Below are 18,868 nucleotides of genomic sequence, written 5' to 3' on the forward strand. Positions count from 1 at the left end.
TTGACCTTTGATTCACAGTTTTCTTTGACAAGTTTTATATGAGTGTCTTGGTGTGCCCTTTGATTATTTTAAAATAAATGAATAATGTAATTTGTAGAAAGATTTTACCAGTTTACATGCAATTTATTTTTTATACATTTTTAAGTGAACTTTTAAGTGTTCAGACTTTAGGTCTCCAACTTTAAGGGGTAAACTCATTGTTTATAGTTGTGTATCCAGTCTAAATTAGTACTAACTTTCTATCTAAATTATGATGCAAGTATTTTTTTTTACTATTAATTTCTACCAGTACCCATCTATCATAATTTTTCAATGATGATGGGTAAAACTCTAAAATGAGTCAATAATATCTTAGGTGATGATTTTTCTGAAAGTAGAGAATAAAGAAGATTATCTGGAATAGTTAAAGACACTGAATGACACCAGGTGATGACATAAGCATGTATGGCTTTATGAGAAACAAATCAGTAACATATGATGTTCATTCTTTTAATTAAGTTATTGTTTTAAAGATTCATAAATGTGGACAACTTTGAATGTGTGTATAATGGGGTCTGTTAATGCAAAAATAAGTAGTTAATTTTTTATTCATCATTAATGACAGTAAAACAATTTTTTTCTATCATTGTCACAAAATTGGGAAAAGAGGCTACATTAAAAAGAGAAACTCTCCAGTTTTAACTTTTGTATTGCTATAAAACATCTTCATAATAACACACTAACTTAAAATGATTAACATAATTCATATATTTTTATACAAAATTGGTTCCAGCAATAAATATCTACTACCGTACATTTGTATCTTCCAAAAAAAAAAATCTGTTTACAAAATCAAAGGACCAAATTACCAAGCTTTGCTCAGAAAGATAATTACAGACCTGATCTGATAGCTGCCAATGATCCTAATCTTATTAAAATGAATTTCATGAGAAAACTATCTAAAGTACATTTGTAACTCAAATTCAAGACAATTTTCAAAGTCTTCCAGGGTGTTAAACCTTTTAAATAATTTCATACACAGTAATTTTTAAATATGAGCACCATAAAAGTTGTTTTCCATTTTCAAAGATATATTGTCACAGATTCCACATTCACTCTATTCAAAGCAAATGAAAAGTGAAAACAATAGAGCTTCTTCTTTTTCATATTCAAATTTTGTAACAATACTGATATTTTAGTGTTGATATGAACATGATGGATAGAAAACCTCAAAAGACATATGGTCCTAAATCACTTGAAAAACTTGAAGTGCCAGACAACAAAAACCTATCTTCTCAGTATGCATACTTATTCTATATAGTATAAATTCATACACCATTATATAAATAACACATAGCTGAGAGGGTGATAGAGCAGATTGGTACCCCGAGAAAACATTGTCAACCGCGGCGAAGCCAAGGTTGACAATGCCTTTTCAAGGGGTTCCAATCTGCTCTATCACCCTCTCAGCTATGTGTTATTTAATTTATTATACTGAATGTCCTATAATTTTTGGCTTTTACAGATTAATTTTATTCTAAAAGTATTTTCTATGACGTCACGTTCATAACAACGTTACGGGTATTAGAAAAAAACAACTTCATTTGTTCTTTGAATAATCGATTTCTGATTGGTCTAGACGAGAGGGTAACATTAAAAAAAATTGTCACCCGCTCAGCCATGTGATAGAGTAAATTGACACCCTCGTCTTAGCCAATCAAAATATGGCATTTTAACGTGAAGTATAATAAATATAAATATATATTCAGATGGACTAAAAGTTCTCAATCAAAACAGAAAGGTGCATGCAAAAAAATATAAAGGATCAAAACATGCAATTAAATTTATTATAAAAGAAATTAATTACTAAATTCTAGGGTGAAAAAAATATTTTCTAAAAAAAACCATTTACATGTACATCAATCTATAATTTTGTAACCTGTCAGACAAAAATTCCTGATATCTTTGGCAAGTTAGTGTTATGTAATGGGAATTAATTGTCTTCTCACATAGTAGTTCGAAGGCGTATGCATTTTTTGAGCAGGAAACATTATTGTGTTAAATGATAGGTGTATATATGGTCATTTCTAGCCTTGATTAACTTAATTGAATATAAAAAAAATTCTGAGAGCCAGATGGATCCTGACATCAAGAATAGTGTTAAGCGATGAACAGATTACAAAATGAACTTTTGGTGAACGATGACTACAAGTTTCAAAGAAAGTCTTGTGAAGACCAATTCAAATTCCATCCTTAACTTAGCATAACTTTGAAGGAAGCCAATGCTAGTTTTGGTCCAGGGACCCAAGTGGCAGTTTAGCCAAGCAGAAAATAGCAGAAGGTATACAACTTATATGCTATAGACAGAAGTTAGTTAAAATGGCCAATTCGTCCGAGATGAGAAGGAAAGTGGTACAGAAATACAGCAAATCCCCCTGCAGATGATTCCAAGGACTATCATAAGATTGTGAGTGCACAGAGAAAAACAAAAGCAGAAAAATCTAAGAAGAAAAATACCAACGCCATATAGCAGGCCAACTTTATCTTATCTATTAACCAAACCTACATTTTTAGCTCAATAACTTGTTAAAAAAACTATATGTATACACCACATATAATTTCTCCAAATTTTGGGTTCATTCTCGCACTACATCTTCATTTAAGGCAGGTAATCATAGAATACATATATACAATGTAATATACAGTAAAACCATAGAACATGTAATAACTCATTCCAGAAATAAATATATAGAAAAATGTTCCAATTAGTGACCAAACAACATATTTATTCATAAATGTAAATAGCGCATGACTTAACTTTCATAAAAATATGTAACATGATAATGCCTTCTCTATCATGAATATGAGTAACTTGTATGTAATAGCATACATACATATAAAAATCAAAAACAGCACATTGACAAACATGAACATATGTTTGACAATTTTCTCACACAATTGAATCAATTTCATTCTAGAATATTTTTTTTCTTTGAAAAGTAAGAATGACTGCTGACTTTTATTACATACAAACACAATTATTGAACATATTGATTTATTTTACCAATTGAACTCTTACACCCCTTTTTATTGATAATTGTTAAAACAAACTGGTTGAAGGCTTACCATATTTGTCTCATACATTCTCTCTGAATGCACATTATGTAAATGACGTTTCAGTTTTGACCTTTCTTTAAAGTACTTAGAACAAATATCACAACAATATGGCCTTTCATTAGAATGAGACCTCATGTGCTGTTTATACTGAGTAGCTGTAGCCACTTTTTTCTGGCAAAGCTCACATGTGTAAAACTTGCCAAACTTTGCCAAAATAGTCTCATCATTAAGTCCTTCTTTAACTGCATGAGCTCTCATGTGAGTTTTCCAGAGGGCAAGTGATTTTAACTTTTTCGGACATTTGTCACAGTTATAGTTAGCTTCATCAGTATGGACTAACTTGTGACTTCGTAAGTTACTCTGCTGCCTGAACGACTTGCCGCATACTTCACATATGTAGGGCTCTGCATCTTGATGAATTCTCATGTGTACACTCAAAGCTGTTCTAGAAGAAAGAAGCTTACTACAGAGATTACATTCCACTTTAACTGAATCATCCGTACTGTGAGTTTTCAAATGCTGCTTCAATCCATCTGACCTACTGAAACTTTTCCCACATAGATCACACACATAGTCTCGTGTTTCTGAATGAACAGCTTTGATGTGTTTTTGTAAAATTTGTTTTGATTTATAATTTTTCTTGCATATTTCACAAGCATTATCTCTATACAACACTTCTGAATGAAGTTTACGATGTCTGAGAAGGCCTTTACGCTTGTTGAACACCTTGTTACAAATTCCACAAAAATGTTTTCCATCTTCTGTTTGTGCAGACTCGTAAGTCTTTATAAAGTTAGCTGGATCATCAGAATTACATACATGCATTTCATAATTCTCTCGGTTAGAAAACATTATTTTACATTCTTTACATTCTGAGAACGGACTGGATCCACATTTTCTACTATGCTTGTTCAGTGCACTCTGAGTGTGGTATTGTCTGTTGCATTGGGAACAGGAAAACTTTGGATCTCCATGACAATTCAGATGATTTTTATAGGTGTCTGATCGATTAAAAGTTTTACTACAAAATGGACACTCATACAACTGACATTTTGAATGAGTTCGGTAATGTCGTTTTAAATTTTTAATATCAGAAAATGTTTTGTTACATTCAGGACATTGTTTTTCCTCAGTATTCATGTTATCAAAAATCTTATGTTCATCCAGATGATTTTGTAAAAACAACTCAGAAGTAAATCTAAGGTTACACTTTAAACATTGCCATTCACCTGATAATGAAAGCCTAACCCGTTTCTTTTTAACAGATGTTTTGCTGTCTTCTTGTTCTTTAGTATTTTTCGTAGATGATTCATTACAGTTTTCAGCATGTTTTGTTAGTAATTGCTTTGTATTAAAATGACAATTGCATTTTGCACATGTAAATTTTTGGTCTTTGCTGTCTTCTTGCTTTTCAGTATTTTCTGTAGATGATCCATCACAAGTATAACCATGTTTTGTAAGTGATTGCTTTGTATGATAATGACGATTGCACTTTGTGCATTTAAATTCTGGTTCTTTATGAATTCTGAGATGATTCTTGTATGTGTCAGAACGAGAAAACGATTTACTACAGATCTGACATTCATAAAGCTGACAATTAGAATGAGTTCTGTAATGACGCCTAAGACTTGGTTTGTCACAGAATGTTTTCTGACAAATAGAGCATTCTGTATTTTTATCATCCATCTTATCAAAAACGACATGTTCTTCTAAATGGTTTTGAAGAAATTTTTCTGTTGCAAAGTGATGCCCACATTTATCACATTTAAATGGATGAATTGATTTATCAGAGGTCCTTCCTCTCGTTTTCCTTTTGGAAGCTGTAGGTTCACATTCTTTTGATTCATCAGATTCTACGTAATCTTCATCTCCAATATCATCAACTGTATCTTCAAAATCATCTTCATCAGCCATTTCTTCTAAATCATCATCTTCTAAATCATTTTTGACTGCAATACCTCTAGCCTCAATATTTTTAACATTGTCATTATCAGTACAAGGACCATCTCCTAGGTTCTCTCTCTCAGGAGTTATGTCCCTTTCAGCAATAAATTTTGCAGCAGATGCGTTGTCAGTACATCCATCCAAAGAATCATTCAACTTAACCAATTCTTTTAAAACATTATCTATGGACATATTTTGCTTGGTGACAAGCATTTTTACAATTTTCTCGATTGATTTTTCTACATCAATTTCATCATTCACGTCACAAGGTGTGTCTTCTTCTTCATCATGATCATCATCGTCCAATGATATCTTAGAATTACCTTCTGCTTTAATTTCAGTACTGTTTTCTGGTGTATCTTCCTCTACAGAAACAGCACCTAAAATGAAATAATATGAATGTGTTTTATTATTCATAAAAGAATTCTAATTGATTGATATTTGTCAGCATAATATTTAAGAAGTTTCTGAACAAAGTCATTTCCTTTAGAGTGGGGGGGGGGGGGGGGGGGGTCATATTTGCCGGGGACACAATTTCGCCGTTTTGTGATGTTGGGGTGTAAAAACTTCAAAGGATGGCTGAAATGGCAGAAATTAATCTATAATGAAATTTATTTGATAAATATTATATAAAGCTGCAGTTATTTGGTTTTAAATAGATGTGTAAAAGCGGCGAATATGGGTCCCCCATTGACAAATCATCAGGAAATTTCAAACACCTTTTAATCTAACTTTACAGATGATTATTTTCAAACAAACATGTTTTCAAGCTTAGGAATGTTTTACATTTGAAGCTATCTTCATATAGAAATATCAGTATACTTCAAAAACATAAAGACCTGAACATAAACTGTAGAAAACATGGAAAGATATGGCGAAAATGAGCACCCCACTCTAGACATTTTCTTTCAAAGCCCTGTTAAAAAAATTTTTTGCAATGGATGGCTTTTTAATTTTGCTTTTCACATACATCATGTACATAATGTTCGAAACCATTCTGACAAATAATTAATCAATCTCAATCCTTTCTTTATCAATATGTCAAACATCCTAATTTTCATTCAAGGGGAATAACTCTTATTTGCTGTGTGCATTTTCAAAAATCAAATGAAAATGTTCCTAAAACTGTTTAATGATAAAAATAGTAAAAAGGTGCTTCAATTTCAAGTTCTCAAAACTGTTTATATAGAAATTATTATATATTCCATAATTTAAAAGATATAGACGGGGCTTGAGAAATAAGACATCTGTTTAAAGGCTAAAAATATTAGTATTGTTTTAGATTGTTTACCGGTAGGTACATTACACATTGTTACATGTATCTTTTTCTTCTACCAATTAGTGAATGCTTTCAACAAATTGAAGATTATGTCACAGCAAGACATATATTGATATATATATATACAAATTAAAAATAGAGGAAAAATGAATTATGCAAAGTATAATTAGTTTGATTTAATAGTTGAGTTTTGTTTTTAATATTGATGCTTTGAAATAGATAATTTAAAAGAGTCTACAGATGTGCAATTTATGATGTTTTTGGGATAGGCACAAATGTTGTTTACCTTACTAGTGATAATTATGTTGTGGTGTCAAAGAAAACTTACTGTAACAGTGCAGAACGAAATCCTGAGCCATGGTTTTATATTTATCAATAAAACTAATGGCGTTCTTAGATCCACAAAAATCAAAGGTTTTCTTCCCTGTACTGGTGGTCATCAGAATGTAATGATGGTCTTCAGGTAATAAAGTATTACACTGTAAAATACAACATTATTCAATTAAAACTGATCAGACCAATGTCAAACTACAATTACATACAAAAATTTGCATAAAAATTTAAGGTGGTACCTAACACTACAGGGAGATACCAACTTAAAATGAAAAGTCTTTTTTTTTATAGTTCGAACAACATAGCAGCAGCATAGTATTTTTTTTGGTATCTAGTACCGATACATTTAATAAATACATGAATGCTTATTTCTGGTATGCTGTTATTGTTAAATGATTTATCAGTATGCAATGTATAATGTAATAAGAATAAGGAGATGTGGTATGTTTGCCAATGAGATAACTATTGAGGTGGATGTAAGCAATTACAGGCAACTGTACAGCCTTCAAAAATGAGGAAAAAACATACTTTATATGGCTATAAAAGGCCTAGACATGAAAAATATGAAAGTATTCAATTGAAAAAACAAATTTATAATAAAACAATAGTACCCAACAAGAATGTGTCCACAGTACACGGATGCCCCACTCACACTATCATTTTATATGTTTAGTGGACTGTGAAATTGGAATAAATTCTCTAATTTGGCATTAAAATTAGAATGATCTTATCAAAGGGAACATGTATACTAAGTTTCAAGTTGATTTGACTTCTACTTCATCAAAACTACCTTGACCAAAAACTTTAACCTGAACTTCGCACTATCATTTTCTATGTTCAGTGGACCATGAAGTTGGGGTCAAAACTATAATTTGGCATTAAAATTAGAAAGATCATATCATAGGGTACATGTATACCAAGTTTCAAGTTGATTGGACTTCAACTTCATCAAAAACTACCTTGACCAAAAACTTTAACCAGAAGTGGGACAGACGGACAAACGGACGGACGGACGAAAGGACGGACGAACGAACGAACAGACGAACGAACGAATGGACAGACAGACGGACGGATGCACAGACCAGAAAACATAATGCCTCTCTACTATCGTAGGTGGGGCATAAAAACAAGAATGTGTCCAAAGTACACAGATGCCCCACTCGCGCTATTATTTTACATGTTCAATGGACCGTGAAATTGGGTAAAAAATTTAATTTGGCTGTAAAATTAGAAAGATCATATCATAAGAAACATGTGTACTAAGTTTCAAGTTGATTGGAATTTAGCTTCATCAAAAACTACCTTGACCAAAAACTTTAACCTGAAACTTCACACTGTCATTTTCTATGTTCAGTGGACCGTGAAATTTGGGTCAAAAGTTTCATATGGCTGTAAAATTAGAAAGCTCATATCATAGGGTACATGTATACCAAGTTTCAAGTTGATTGAACTTCAGCTTCATCAAAAACTACCTTGACCAAAAACTTAAACCTGAAGTGGGACAGACGGACGCACAGACCAGAAAACATAATGCCCCTCTACTATCGTAGGTGGGGCATAATTAATAAGACTGACAATAAGAAAGTCATGTGATGACTACCAATACTTCATACTGGTAATCATGGAATTATAATATAATTAAGCAGACAAATAATGTTCAACATTTTACCAGATTTTCAATTTTAGCCAGAATGTCTTTGAGACTTTTTTCTTCATTCTGGATGATGTTGTCTGTGGCTAAAGCATTGGTGTGTGTTAACATTATTTCATTCTTTATGTCACAGCCTATAGGAAACAAACAATATAAGACATTCAAATAAATACACATTTTTTTATGTGGTTTTGCATTATGCAAATATTCAAAATTTCATTAAATATGTTAAACGAAATTTGATACAACACAATGCAAAAAAAAATTAAATACAAAAGGATCTCAGTTGTAGATTAAAGTGCTTAAATTTGCATAGAATGTATGTTTCAGTGCTAAATCAAATACTTCATTACAATACAGTCAAATGAACTAATTTGCAAATTAAACATTAAAATATACCTTAAACAATTCTACCGTCTTTTGTTTAATCAAAATTGAAACATAAGTATAGATGGACTGATAAAAAGTTTACTTCATTAATCTTATTACATAAATCACAATGGAAATTGTACAAAGTAAAGGATAAAATTTGAAAATGTCATTAAGTAGTATAGGTTTAGCTTTAGTTTTGGTGTATTTCACATCTTGATTACACCTCTTTTTAGGGCACTATCTTCTGTATAAGGAGTTGTCTGATGGATTTAATGTACTTGAACAATAAGTAGATCAGCTGAACTTTTTTGCTTGACAGACTTTCTCTATTCATCACATTTATAGCATTTTTCAAGTTATCGAAAAAACTTGCATTTTACTGCTATGTTCTAATGTATGCCATGTTAGTTGTGCAGGTTGGTAAGCAATGCTATTGGACACATTTTTTAAAACTGGATATCCTTATAATGATTGTGGCCAAGATTGGTTTAATTTGGCTCAATTGTTTTTTAGAGGTGCAGATTTTTCTAACACTCAACACACAACAAACAGTGATAATTACAAGGTAAACAATGTATCTAGTCAGATTTTTTTTTTATAAAGTAAATAACTTTTCATGTAGTCAGACTTCTTTCGATTAACATAAAAAGATTAAGTAGTACCAGGAAGGCTGTCTGATTCAGTAGGCTCCATGTCACAGGTTTCCATGACCAATTTCTTCTGTTTAAGTCATTCTGGCAGTTATCGTTATTCTACAAAAGAAATTAAAATAAAATTGAGAAATAATAAAAGATACATCATCAAGCATTTCCTGTATAAATCTAAAAAATAAAAGCGAGGTAGAATTTGGAGTCAACCTGGCACTATATATGTGTGTGTTAAATGTAAATCAAAAGTAATTTCACTTGCAGAATAAAATTGTAAATCTATGTACATCATGTACATGATCATGATGATGTATGATGCATGTTAATAAAAACTAATTTTCTCCAATCGAGAAAATTATTCTTCTTCAGTTATCATGGTTATACAACAAAACTACAGGATACTAAAGATTACTTGTCATTGCGCATGCGTGGTAAAATTTAATATTCTTGTAAATGCCAAGGAGAAAATATATTTGACAAAAACAAGAGTGATAAAAAAATTGTATACAAAAATGTATTGTCTTGATAAAATCAGTTGGCAGAGAGCACCTTGTGTAAGGTGTGCTCTGTAACTGTCAACTTGTTTACTGTACTGAGGCCATAGGAAACATGTTCCATTGTATGATGTTGTGTGGGAAAAATAACCATGTATATGTTTCATTTGTGGTTTGTATGTGTAAGGATGGTTTGTCTTGTTCTACTGTCTGTTGGTATTAAAATTTCAGATAGAATGACAATAAGGCAGTGAATTACTTTATGAATAAACATGTTTTTTGGTTATAAAAAGAACCATGGAAATGAATTTGTACCTTTGAAATGCAATCAAATAGATGACATGTATAAAAGAAACATCAAATACAATCAGGGTGGTACTTTAACAAGTGATTTCAAAATCACTTCTTTGAGTGATCTAGGCTGTGAAATATTTAAAATTTTCATACAGACTTTTCAAAATTACTGACATGACTGAAACAATTAAGTAATTTGAGAAGTTAAAATTTAATCACTTCAATAAGTGTTTAATTACATGTTTATAACATTTTTGGGATATTTTTCCCACAAGCTAGATTTTTTTTATTGGTAAAAAGACTAGAATTCCATTGAAAAAACAACTGTGTAAATGCAGAAATTGTCATTTTCATGATAAGTCTGCCAGTTTTTACAGTTATCTAAATATGCCAATCAGATCACCTAATATTGTTGACCTTTGTCTGATAGTAAGGGTAGTTAACGAATATTTGATTACAGAACAATTCCAAAGGGTACTTTTAAAAGCTTTAACCACTATCTTACTGCCCAACCACACTGGTGAAATTGATATCCAAACAATTATTGGACAATTCTCTGTCTATACAGAAAATTATTTAGTACTAGTTTATTTTAATAGCATTTCCCTTTGCATTCGAATATGCAATATAAAATTTGAAGTGTTATTCGGTCATCACAAGTGTTATTTTCGGATAATAAACGTGTTATTTAGTCATTCGAGGTACCGGGAATTTACAACCAAAATTTTGCATAGGACTGACACAATTTTAGTATTTTTCAATAGAATTAAAAATGAGGACCAGCAGAAAGATCTACTGTGACAGTCGACTTTGGTATATGTTTACCCCCTTAGTGATTTCAAACTCCTGTGTGATTTTATTCAAGAACCACTCAGGGGAAAATAAGATTTCGAGAACTAGAGATGCAAATCACTCCCTTTATCTGTTTGTAGCGAATAGCGTCCCCTGTTTGTCAGTTATAAAATACTTATTGGACAAAGGATTAATGTTTAACTACATCATTTACCTGAGAAGTATTATTTGATAGGTCTTGTTTGTATTTTGTCCTGTTAAAAAAGATTTAGATTTTCATGTTTGTGTTATCTTTGTGCTGTTTAGCAGAGCTTCAGTGAGGTTGTTTTCTAATGAACTCACATAAAATATCACTAAAACCCTATTTAGTTTAATAGTACAACGCACCGCTACCATACCTCTACATGCATACCAATGACAGCGGACGTAAATATTTTTGCATGACAAATAACATTTTGTTTACGTTAGACGCCCAATTAATTTTACCATTATTTGCATCTTTGAACAAAAGTTTATAAACTTCATATACCTTATTTTTCTCAAAATATGCAATGACAAGTGCCCAAGTTCACCATATAAAAAATTGGTGATGACAGTACAATTAAAAGTCACATATACAGTTGAAAAAAAATTTTTTTATAAAATTCATGTATTTCTTATTTTATATTTTAAATTTGATATAATTCCTTTGAAAAATAAAAAAAGTTATTAGCATTTTTTATTTGGTCCTGTTATTCGGTCCTGTCATTGGATGGATATAACAAGATACAAGATATAAAAATCGATTTTATGAAGATTGCGTGTACTTTTAATATGAACGCCTTAATTAAACCTTTTTATTGTATGCTGTTACACTAGTTTAAGCAGTACAACACCTATAACACCATTAAAAATCTTTTTCTCGGGATATATCAGTTTGTTTTGGGGATATTACGTTTTTCTCGTATTTCTCGGGAAATCGTGGTACCCAATAAAGTTAGGTTGTGGATACTACAACTTTAAATTGTTAATAGGGGTTCTTGTCATATTACAAATGATTCAGTAATGGAACAAGTCTGCAATAACTTAATCAGTTTTCTACTTCGGAACAAAAAAATATTATTTTAATGGTAAGAAAAAAGAGGTGCCGAAATGTCAGATGTTGTAGAGAAAACTATTGCCGCTTTACCTAAAATATTTGGTGAAAACTTGTTGGGAGGAATTGGTCAGGGTGTTCAAAGTCCAAAATATTTATCAGGGCTTGGTCGGTGTTTTCAGACATTTGTTCGTTTGTTACATAAATCTAAAACGAAAAATGTAAGTTGGCATAAATAAATTTTGTTGTTGTGATAATGATGACTTTTAGTTTTAATTATTAAAGTTATTTTAATTATGTAGTATTTCTTTTAATTGTGATTTACAAACCATTGTTGTTATTTGTTTGAAAATCATGATTGATTTTATAACTAGCTTTGATGTGAAGTAAACTACATGTAATAAGCTTGGTATGAGTAAAACAATGAAGATTTAAATGAAAAACATGAAAGATAATTGTTTTTAACAGCTTGGCCCCTTTGATCTCCCGTTTACTGGACACATATGATATATAAGATGATTGCTTATGACTGTCATGCAATTGATTACTCCTAAGATATGGTGGTGTACATGTGTATTTCGTGTGACAGAGAGGTCCGACCTCGACAGCATGCAATTTTGTGTGATATTTGTAAAAGAAAACAGCACAGACAATGTGGCACTGGTAAGTACTTATAATTATTCCATAAAAATGTGAAATAATATTATAACCTGCATTAAATTACTATTATTTATCATGTTTATTAACAAGATTATTTCTGAACTTTTTACTGCAATCTTTTATATATATCTTTACTATAACTACAACTATATCATAATTACATTTACATCATTATTATTATTAAAGATTTTTAATATTTAAAATTGTATAATTTATAATATAAATTTTATATTGAGTATAAAAATTGAAGATGTGGTATGACATGTATGATCATGATGATTGCCAATGAGATAACTCTCCACATGAGACCAAATGACGGCCCACATTTTATTATTATTTGATGTTAAATATCTTTATTCATAGTTTACAATATATTGCAAAGCTTACTTGGTATAACAATTTCAGGTATAACACTCCAAGCTTACAATAATGCCAAGCAAGGTAATGGATTGCAGTTTATATGCAGATCTTGTAAAAAATGCAAAAGGCCTGCAGAAGAGGCAGCATCACAACCAGCCAAGCCAGTAGATGATACATTTAAATCTGGTCACCAAGATTCTGCTGACACGTAAGAATAATTAGTTTTTAAACAAGTTCAAATGATTGTTTAAACTAAACTTACAACATTGTACAAATAGTTTGCATCATTTTTTTTTAAATGATAGAGATTATGTAACAAGGATATATAAAGATAAATGAATTATCAATTTTCATCGTCAGCTTAGATACAGTCTCTTATTGTAATGAACTACATGAATTACACAAGTTTGCAGTTAAGTTCCAAATATTTTGCTGAAGTGAAATGCGATTTGATATACATGTACCAATAGAGATACATGTCATCACCAGTTATAGAATCATATGTTCCATTTAATATACATACTCTTTTTTTTTTTATTAATGTAGATCCCTAAATGCAGAACTTGTCCTGCCTGACGAGATATTAGAAGACGACAACATTATCCACTACAAAGTTTTGGAGAAGGGCAGCAAACGTGGTGGTCGTCTGTTGACTGCTAGTAATGGATACACCTTCGGGGTAAAGGTATATATTTGTAGATGTAGATGTAGATGGGACCATAGATTATTAAAAAAAAATATAGTTATTTTGATTATAGTAATTCTAGACATATATATCGTTTGTTATTAGAACAATATTTAAACTTGTTATTATTTGAATTTGAAACTCCATTATTTGTTATTAGACGTTACCCTATTATTATTATACTTACATCTGTTTAACTACACTTAATCTACTTGGTAACAACTTTGTTTATTACAACTTATTATATTTTTTTGCATCTTTTTAATTAAAATGTACATTTTCATTGTTTTTTTACACCTTTGTAATTGGCTTTCACTATAAAATTTAGTTGTAACTGCAAACTAGTTACTACTTGATGTAGTAATTAAAGGATATTTCTTTGCTACAAATACTTGATAAAATAACAAAAAAAATCATTATTGTTTTTGTCTTTGTAATAATTTGTGTATGCATAAACATAACTTTGAACTTATTTTTATAGAAAGACTTAAAGAAGTCAACACTGTGGACCTGTAGTGTTCGCTCAGCTAAGATACGTTGCCATGCTACAGTAAGCCAAGTTGGTGATGTCTTTAGAGCTGGTTATAATAATCACATCCACCCAGCTGACTTGGAACTACCAATTTATAAAGAAGTGGCAGCAAAGGTAAATACATTTAGAATTTACAAATCAATACAATTGACTTTTATTAAAAAGAAGATGTGGTATGAATGCCAATGAGACAATTCTCCACAAGAGACCAAAATAACACAGATATTAACAACTATAGGTTATCATATGGCCTTCAACAATGAACAAAGCCCATACCGCATAGTCAGCTATAAAAGGCCCCAAAATAACAATGTAAAACAATCCAAAAGAGAAAACTAATGGCCTTGTTTTTGTAAAAAAAAATGAACGAAAACAAATATGTAACCACTGAATGACATGTACATTTAAATAATATATTGAAATTTGGAGACTAGTTTTTTATCATTCAAGGGATTTTGTCTACTATATATAAGGTGATCGCCAGTGAGGCAATCCAAACATGTCATTAAACACTGAAATGGCTGTAATCTATCAAATGATATAAATATATATGTATATAGCATATTAATTGTAAGATATATTTTAGGTTAAGCAACAGGTTGCAGATAATCCACTAGTAAAAGCTATGGATGTCGTGACAGCTATAATTACAAGGGATATCCCAGAAGACCTACACTTTCTGGCACCTAAACAGGAACTGATGAAGAGAACAGCCAACAAACACAGATTAGCCAATCCGATCAACAGGAACTGATGAAGAGAACAGCCAACAAACACAGATTAGCCAATCCGATCAACAGGAACTGACAAAGAGAACAGCCAACAAACACAGATTAGCCAATCAGATCAAAAGGAACTGACAAAGAGAACAGCCAACAAACACAGACTAGCCAATCCAACCAGTCAAACCAGCTGAGGATGTTCTGTCGCAGTAGATTTGATATTTAATGACAATTGTGATCGTGATTTGATTTTAAGACATTTGTTCCTAAATCAACCATTTATTGAATATAAGATAGCCTGGCTGTGTGTTTGGTGTATGATGTGTTGTTTTAGTATTTTTTAAATGTCAAAGTGCATATGCAATATTGTAGAATAATTTCCCTTAACATTTTAATGCTCTCAAATTTTATAAAGTACTTGCTACTAACATTTTAGTGCTTTCAAATGAACAATTTCATTAGTTGAATAATTGTGTAAGTTTAAGATTATGAAGTAGTTATGCTAAATATTTTAGTGCTCTTTTCTATTTGGAGTATGACATGATTGTGTGAGCTTAAGTGTATTACCATTGATCATGATGTTTATGATTCTTTAGAATAATTGTTGGAATGTATGATATCATATTGAATAAATGTAAATCGTACAGATAACTTTAGTTCTTTGCCTCTATAATGTACCTACAAGTTTCTTTACATGTTGAAATACATATATTAACTGAAAGATGTGATACAACACAAGTAAAGCATATGCATATTAATATATATTTTGGTACCTTCAATATTCTTTTCACATGGGAACAATTGCTCTGTAGGTTATTATAGCTAAAATGCAACACTGTGATAACATAAAAAAAACATGTGCTTTTTGTCCTGGTTTTAATGTTATTTAAGGAATGACTGTAATATTTTTTCTGTCTATGAAGAAATAACATAACAAATTTGGTGCACACTGAATTACGCGGGTTATTTAACAGTGTGTACCACATTTTTTATGTTATTTCGAATGGACAGAAAAAATATTACAGTCATCCTTATAATTTAATTCTAAATTCCATTTTAAACCGTAGAAAACCATGAAAAAACGTTCATGACGTCACGGTCACATGACTAAATTATGTCTATGGGCTCATAACAAAATAACTTCAGCCAATCAGAAGATGCGTTAAATCCAAAATTAAATTATTCATTGTTATCTCTCCAATGACATTGTGAGACATTTGATTCTCCTCTTCCTTTATTAGTTCTTAGATATATGAACTTTGGCTTGATCATCATGACCATATTCATTATCTATTTTGAAACACAATTAATAAAACACCAAATACACGGTTTTGGTTTTTAGAATGTGACTTTATTTTTAAACGGTTAGAACAATGAAAAAACTATTCAACACAAAACCATTAAAGATGGTACCTGAAAGTTAATTTAGACACAATGTGGTTTGTCTCCAATGAAAACATTTTGAAATTAAAGAAATTGTTTATACCTTCTTGCTTTACATGATATAGATGCTAGGATGCATTAAATGTATATTTTTGCCCAAAATAAACCTTTTCCTTGACATGCATCTAGAATTATCTTCATCAAATGTTTGACAAACATCTGCTGTTTGACAAAGCATGTTTTACATATAAGTTAATGCTGAATTTTGTACACCTGTCAGAATCTTGTTTTTCAGAGGTTGTCATTTGTTGGTGTGGTTAATAGGTGTTTGCCATCATTGTTTTATATATAGACATAGAATGGTTTTACACTAGTAATTTTGGGGCCCTTTATAGCTTGTTGTTCGGTGTGAGCCAAGGCTCCGTGTTGAAGGCCGTACTTTAACCTATAATAGTTTACTTTTTAAATTGTAATTTGGATGGAGAGTTGTCTCATTGGCACTCACACCACATCTTCCTATATCTAATGACTTTTGGTTTTCCTGTTTGAAAGGTTTAACACTAATCATTTTGGCACCTTTTATAGCTATTTTGTGTGAATCAGAGGATTGGTATTGAAGGCGGTATTTTGACCTATAATTGTTACTTTTTGTCGAGCCGTCGACTTCAGTATAAAAAGGCGAGACTAAGTGATCCTACATTGCGGTGGGGTCCACAAATATTCACTCTGTGGTTAAAGTTTTTGAAATTTTAATAACTTTCTTAAACTAAACTGGATTTCTACCAAACTTGGACAGAAGCTTGTTTATGATCATAAGATAGTATCCAGAAGTAAATTTTGTAAAAATAAAATTCCATTTTTTCCATATTTTACTTGTAATTGGACTTAGTTTTTCTGTGGGGAAACATTACATTCACTCTGTGATTAAAGTTTTTAAAATTTTAATAACTTTCTTGAACTATCCTGGGTTTGTACCAAACTTGGACAGAAGCTTGTTTATGATCATAAGATAGTATCCAGAAGTAAATTTTGTAAAAAAATAAATCTATTTTTTTCCATATTTTACATTTGAATGGACTTAGTTTTTCTGCGGGGAAACATGTATTACATTCACTCTGTGGTTAAAGTTTTTAAAATTTTAATTACTTTCTTAAACTATCCTGGATTTGTACCAAACTTGGACAGAAGCTTGTTTATGATCATAAGATAGTATCCAGAAGTAAATTTTGTAAAAAAAATAAATCCATTATTCGATATTTTACTATTGAATGGACTTAGTTTTTCTGCGGGGAAACATTACATTCACTCTGTGGTTAAAGTTTTTAAAATTTTAATAACTTTCTTAAACTATCCTGGGTTTGTACCAAACTTGGACAGAAGATTGTTTATGATCATAAGATAGTATCCAGAAGTAAATTTTGTAAAAAGAAAAATCCATTTTCCGATATTTTACTATTGAATGGACTTAATTTTTCTGCGGGGAAACATTACATTCACTCTGTGGTTAAAGTTTTTAAAATTTTAATAACTTTCTTAAACTATCCTGGGTTTGTACCAAAATTGAACAGAAGCTCATTTATGATCATAAGATAATATCCAGAAGTAAATTTTGTAAAATAATAAATCTATTTTTTCCATATTTTACATTTGAATGGACTTAGTTTTTCTTCCAGTTAACATTACATATGTGTAAAGTCTGCAGTTAAAGTTTTTAAAGCATTTATTAGATTCATAAACTATGCTGGATTTTTACCAAACTTGGACAGAAGATTCTTACAATCAAAAGATTGTATCAAGAGGGATATTTTTATTGATTTTTTTCCTCATTTTTGTTGAGCCTGCCATTTACAGCAAAAGTAGGCGAGACACTGGGTGCGCGGAGCCGTTACAATTTTTGTCGAGCCTGAGACTTTAGTTGCAGAAAGCTCGACATAGGGATAGTGATCCGGCGGCTGTGGCTAAAGTGGGGGCAGCGGCATTGGTGTTAGCTCACTTCTTAAAAGCTTTATATTTTAGTAGGTGGAAGACCTGGATGCTTCATACTTTGTATAAAGGTGCCTCATGTTACGAAGTTTCCGTCAGTCACATGGCCAATGTCCTTGACCTCATTTTCATGGTTCAGTGACTACTTGAAAAAAAAATATTTTTGAAATGTTTAATTCTCTCTTATTAGTAGTAATAGGATAACTATATTTGGTATGTATGTACCTTGCAAGGTCCTCATGCCCGTCAGACAGTTTTTACTTGACCTCCGCCTCATTTCATGGATCAGTGAACAAGGTTAAGTTTTGGTGGTCAAGTCCATAACTCAGATACGACAAGCAATAGGTCTTGTATATTTGGTGTATGGAAGGACTGTAAGGTGTACATGTCCAACTGGCAGGTGTCATCTGACCTTGGCCTCATTTTCATGGTTCAGTGGTAATAGTTAAGTTTTTGTGTTTTGGTCTGTTTTTCTTATACTGTATGCAATAGGTCTACTATATTTAGTGTATGGAATGATTGTAAGGTGTACATGTCTAGCTGGCAGGTGTCATCTGACCTTGACC

At 31.2% G+C, this 18,868-nt stretch overlaps 2 protein-coding genes across 3 annotated transcripts in view; one reads left to right on the plus strand and one right to left on the minus strand.

The window, feature by feature from the left end:
- Window positions 1-1,734: 1,734 nt before the first annotated feature.
- On the minus strand, window positions 1,735-11,231 carry LOC134716092 (zinc finger protein 345-like). Of its 2 annotated transcripts, XM_063578860.1 has the most exons (5): window positions 11,117-11,231; window positions 9,338-9,427; window positions 8,322-8,437; window positions 6,648-6,798; window positions 1,735-5,420 (listed from the first exon to the last, which is right to left on the minus strand). In XM_063578860.1, exons 2-5 carry the CDS (start codon window positions 9,381-9,383, stop codon window positions 3,067-3,069), a joined length of 2,667 nt encoding a protein of 888 aa, XP_063434930.1. In that variant the 5' UTR covers window positions 9,384-9,427; window positions 11,117-11,231; the 3' UTR covers window positions 1,735-3,066. The 2 variants fall into 2 exon arrangements, with proteins under 2 accessions (XP_063434930.1, XP_063434938.1); XM_063578868.1 differs by lacking the exon at window positions 8,322-8,437 and having other exon boundaries at window positions 11,117-11,172.
- Window positions 11,232-11,993: 762 nt separating this feature from the next.
- Window positions 11,994-18,868, plus strand: part of LOC134716105 (AP-4 complex subunit epsilon-1-like) — a 31,124-nt gene continuing 24,249 nt past the window's right edge. Inside the window, exon 1 of the mRNA XM_063578881.1 lies at window positions 11,994-12,198. Within this exon, the coding sequence (XP_063434951.1) occupies window positions 12,034-12,198 (165 nt within the window). The 5' untranslated portion in view covers window positions 11,994-12,033. The remainder of the gene's footprint in view (window positions 12,199-18,868) is intronic.

This window comes from Mytilus trossulus, chromosome 1 (assembly GCF_036588685.1).
Source record: "Mytilus trossulus isolate FHL-02 chromosome 1, PNRI_Mtr1.1.1.hap1, whole genome shotgun sequence".
Lineage (NCBI taxonomy): Eukaryota > Metazoa > Mollusca > Bivalvia > Mytilida > Mytilidae > Mytilus > Mytilus trossulus.

Excerpts from the sequence above, each read along its gene's own strand:
- LOC134716092 (XM_063578860.1), bottom strand. The coding sequence starts at position 9,383 with ATGGAAACCTGTGACATGGAGCCTACTGAATCAGACAGCCTTCCTG. Across the intron at positions 8,438-9,337 it reads TGAATCAGACAGCCTTCCTG|GCTGTGACATAAAGAATGAA; the intron begins GTACTACTTAAT and ends TGTTTCCTATAG. Across the intron at positions 5,421-6,647 it reads TTTCGTTCTGCACTGTTACA|GTGCTGTTTCTGTAGAGGAA; the intron begins GTAAGTTTTCTT and ends ATTTCATTTTAG.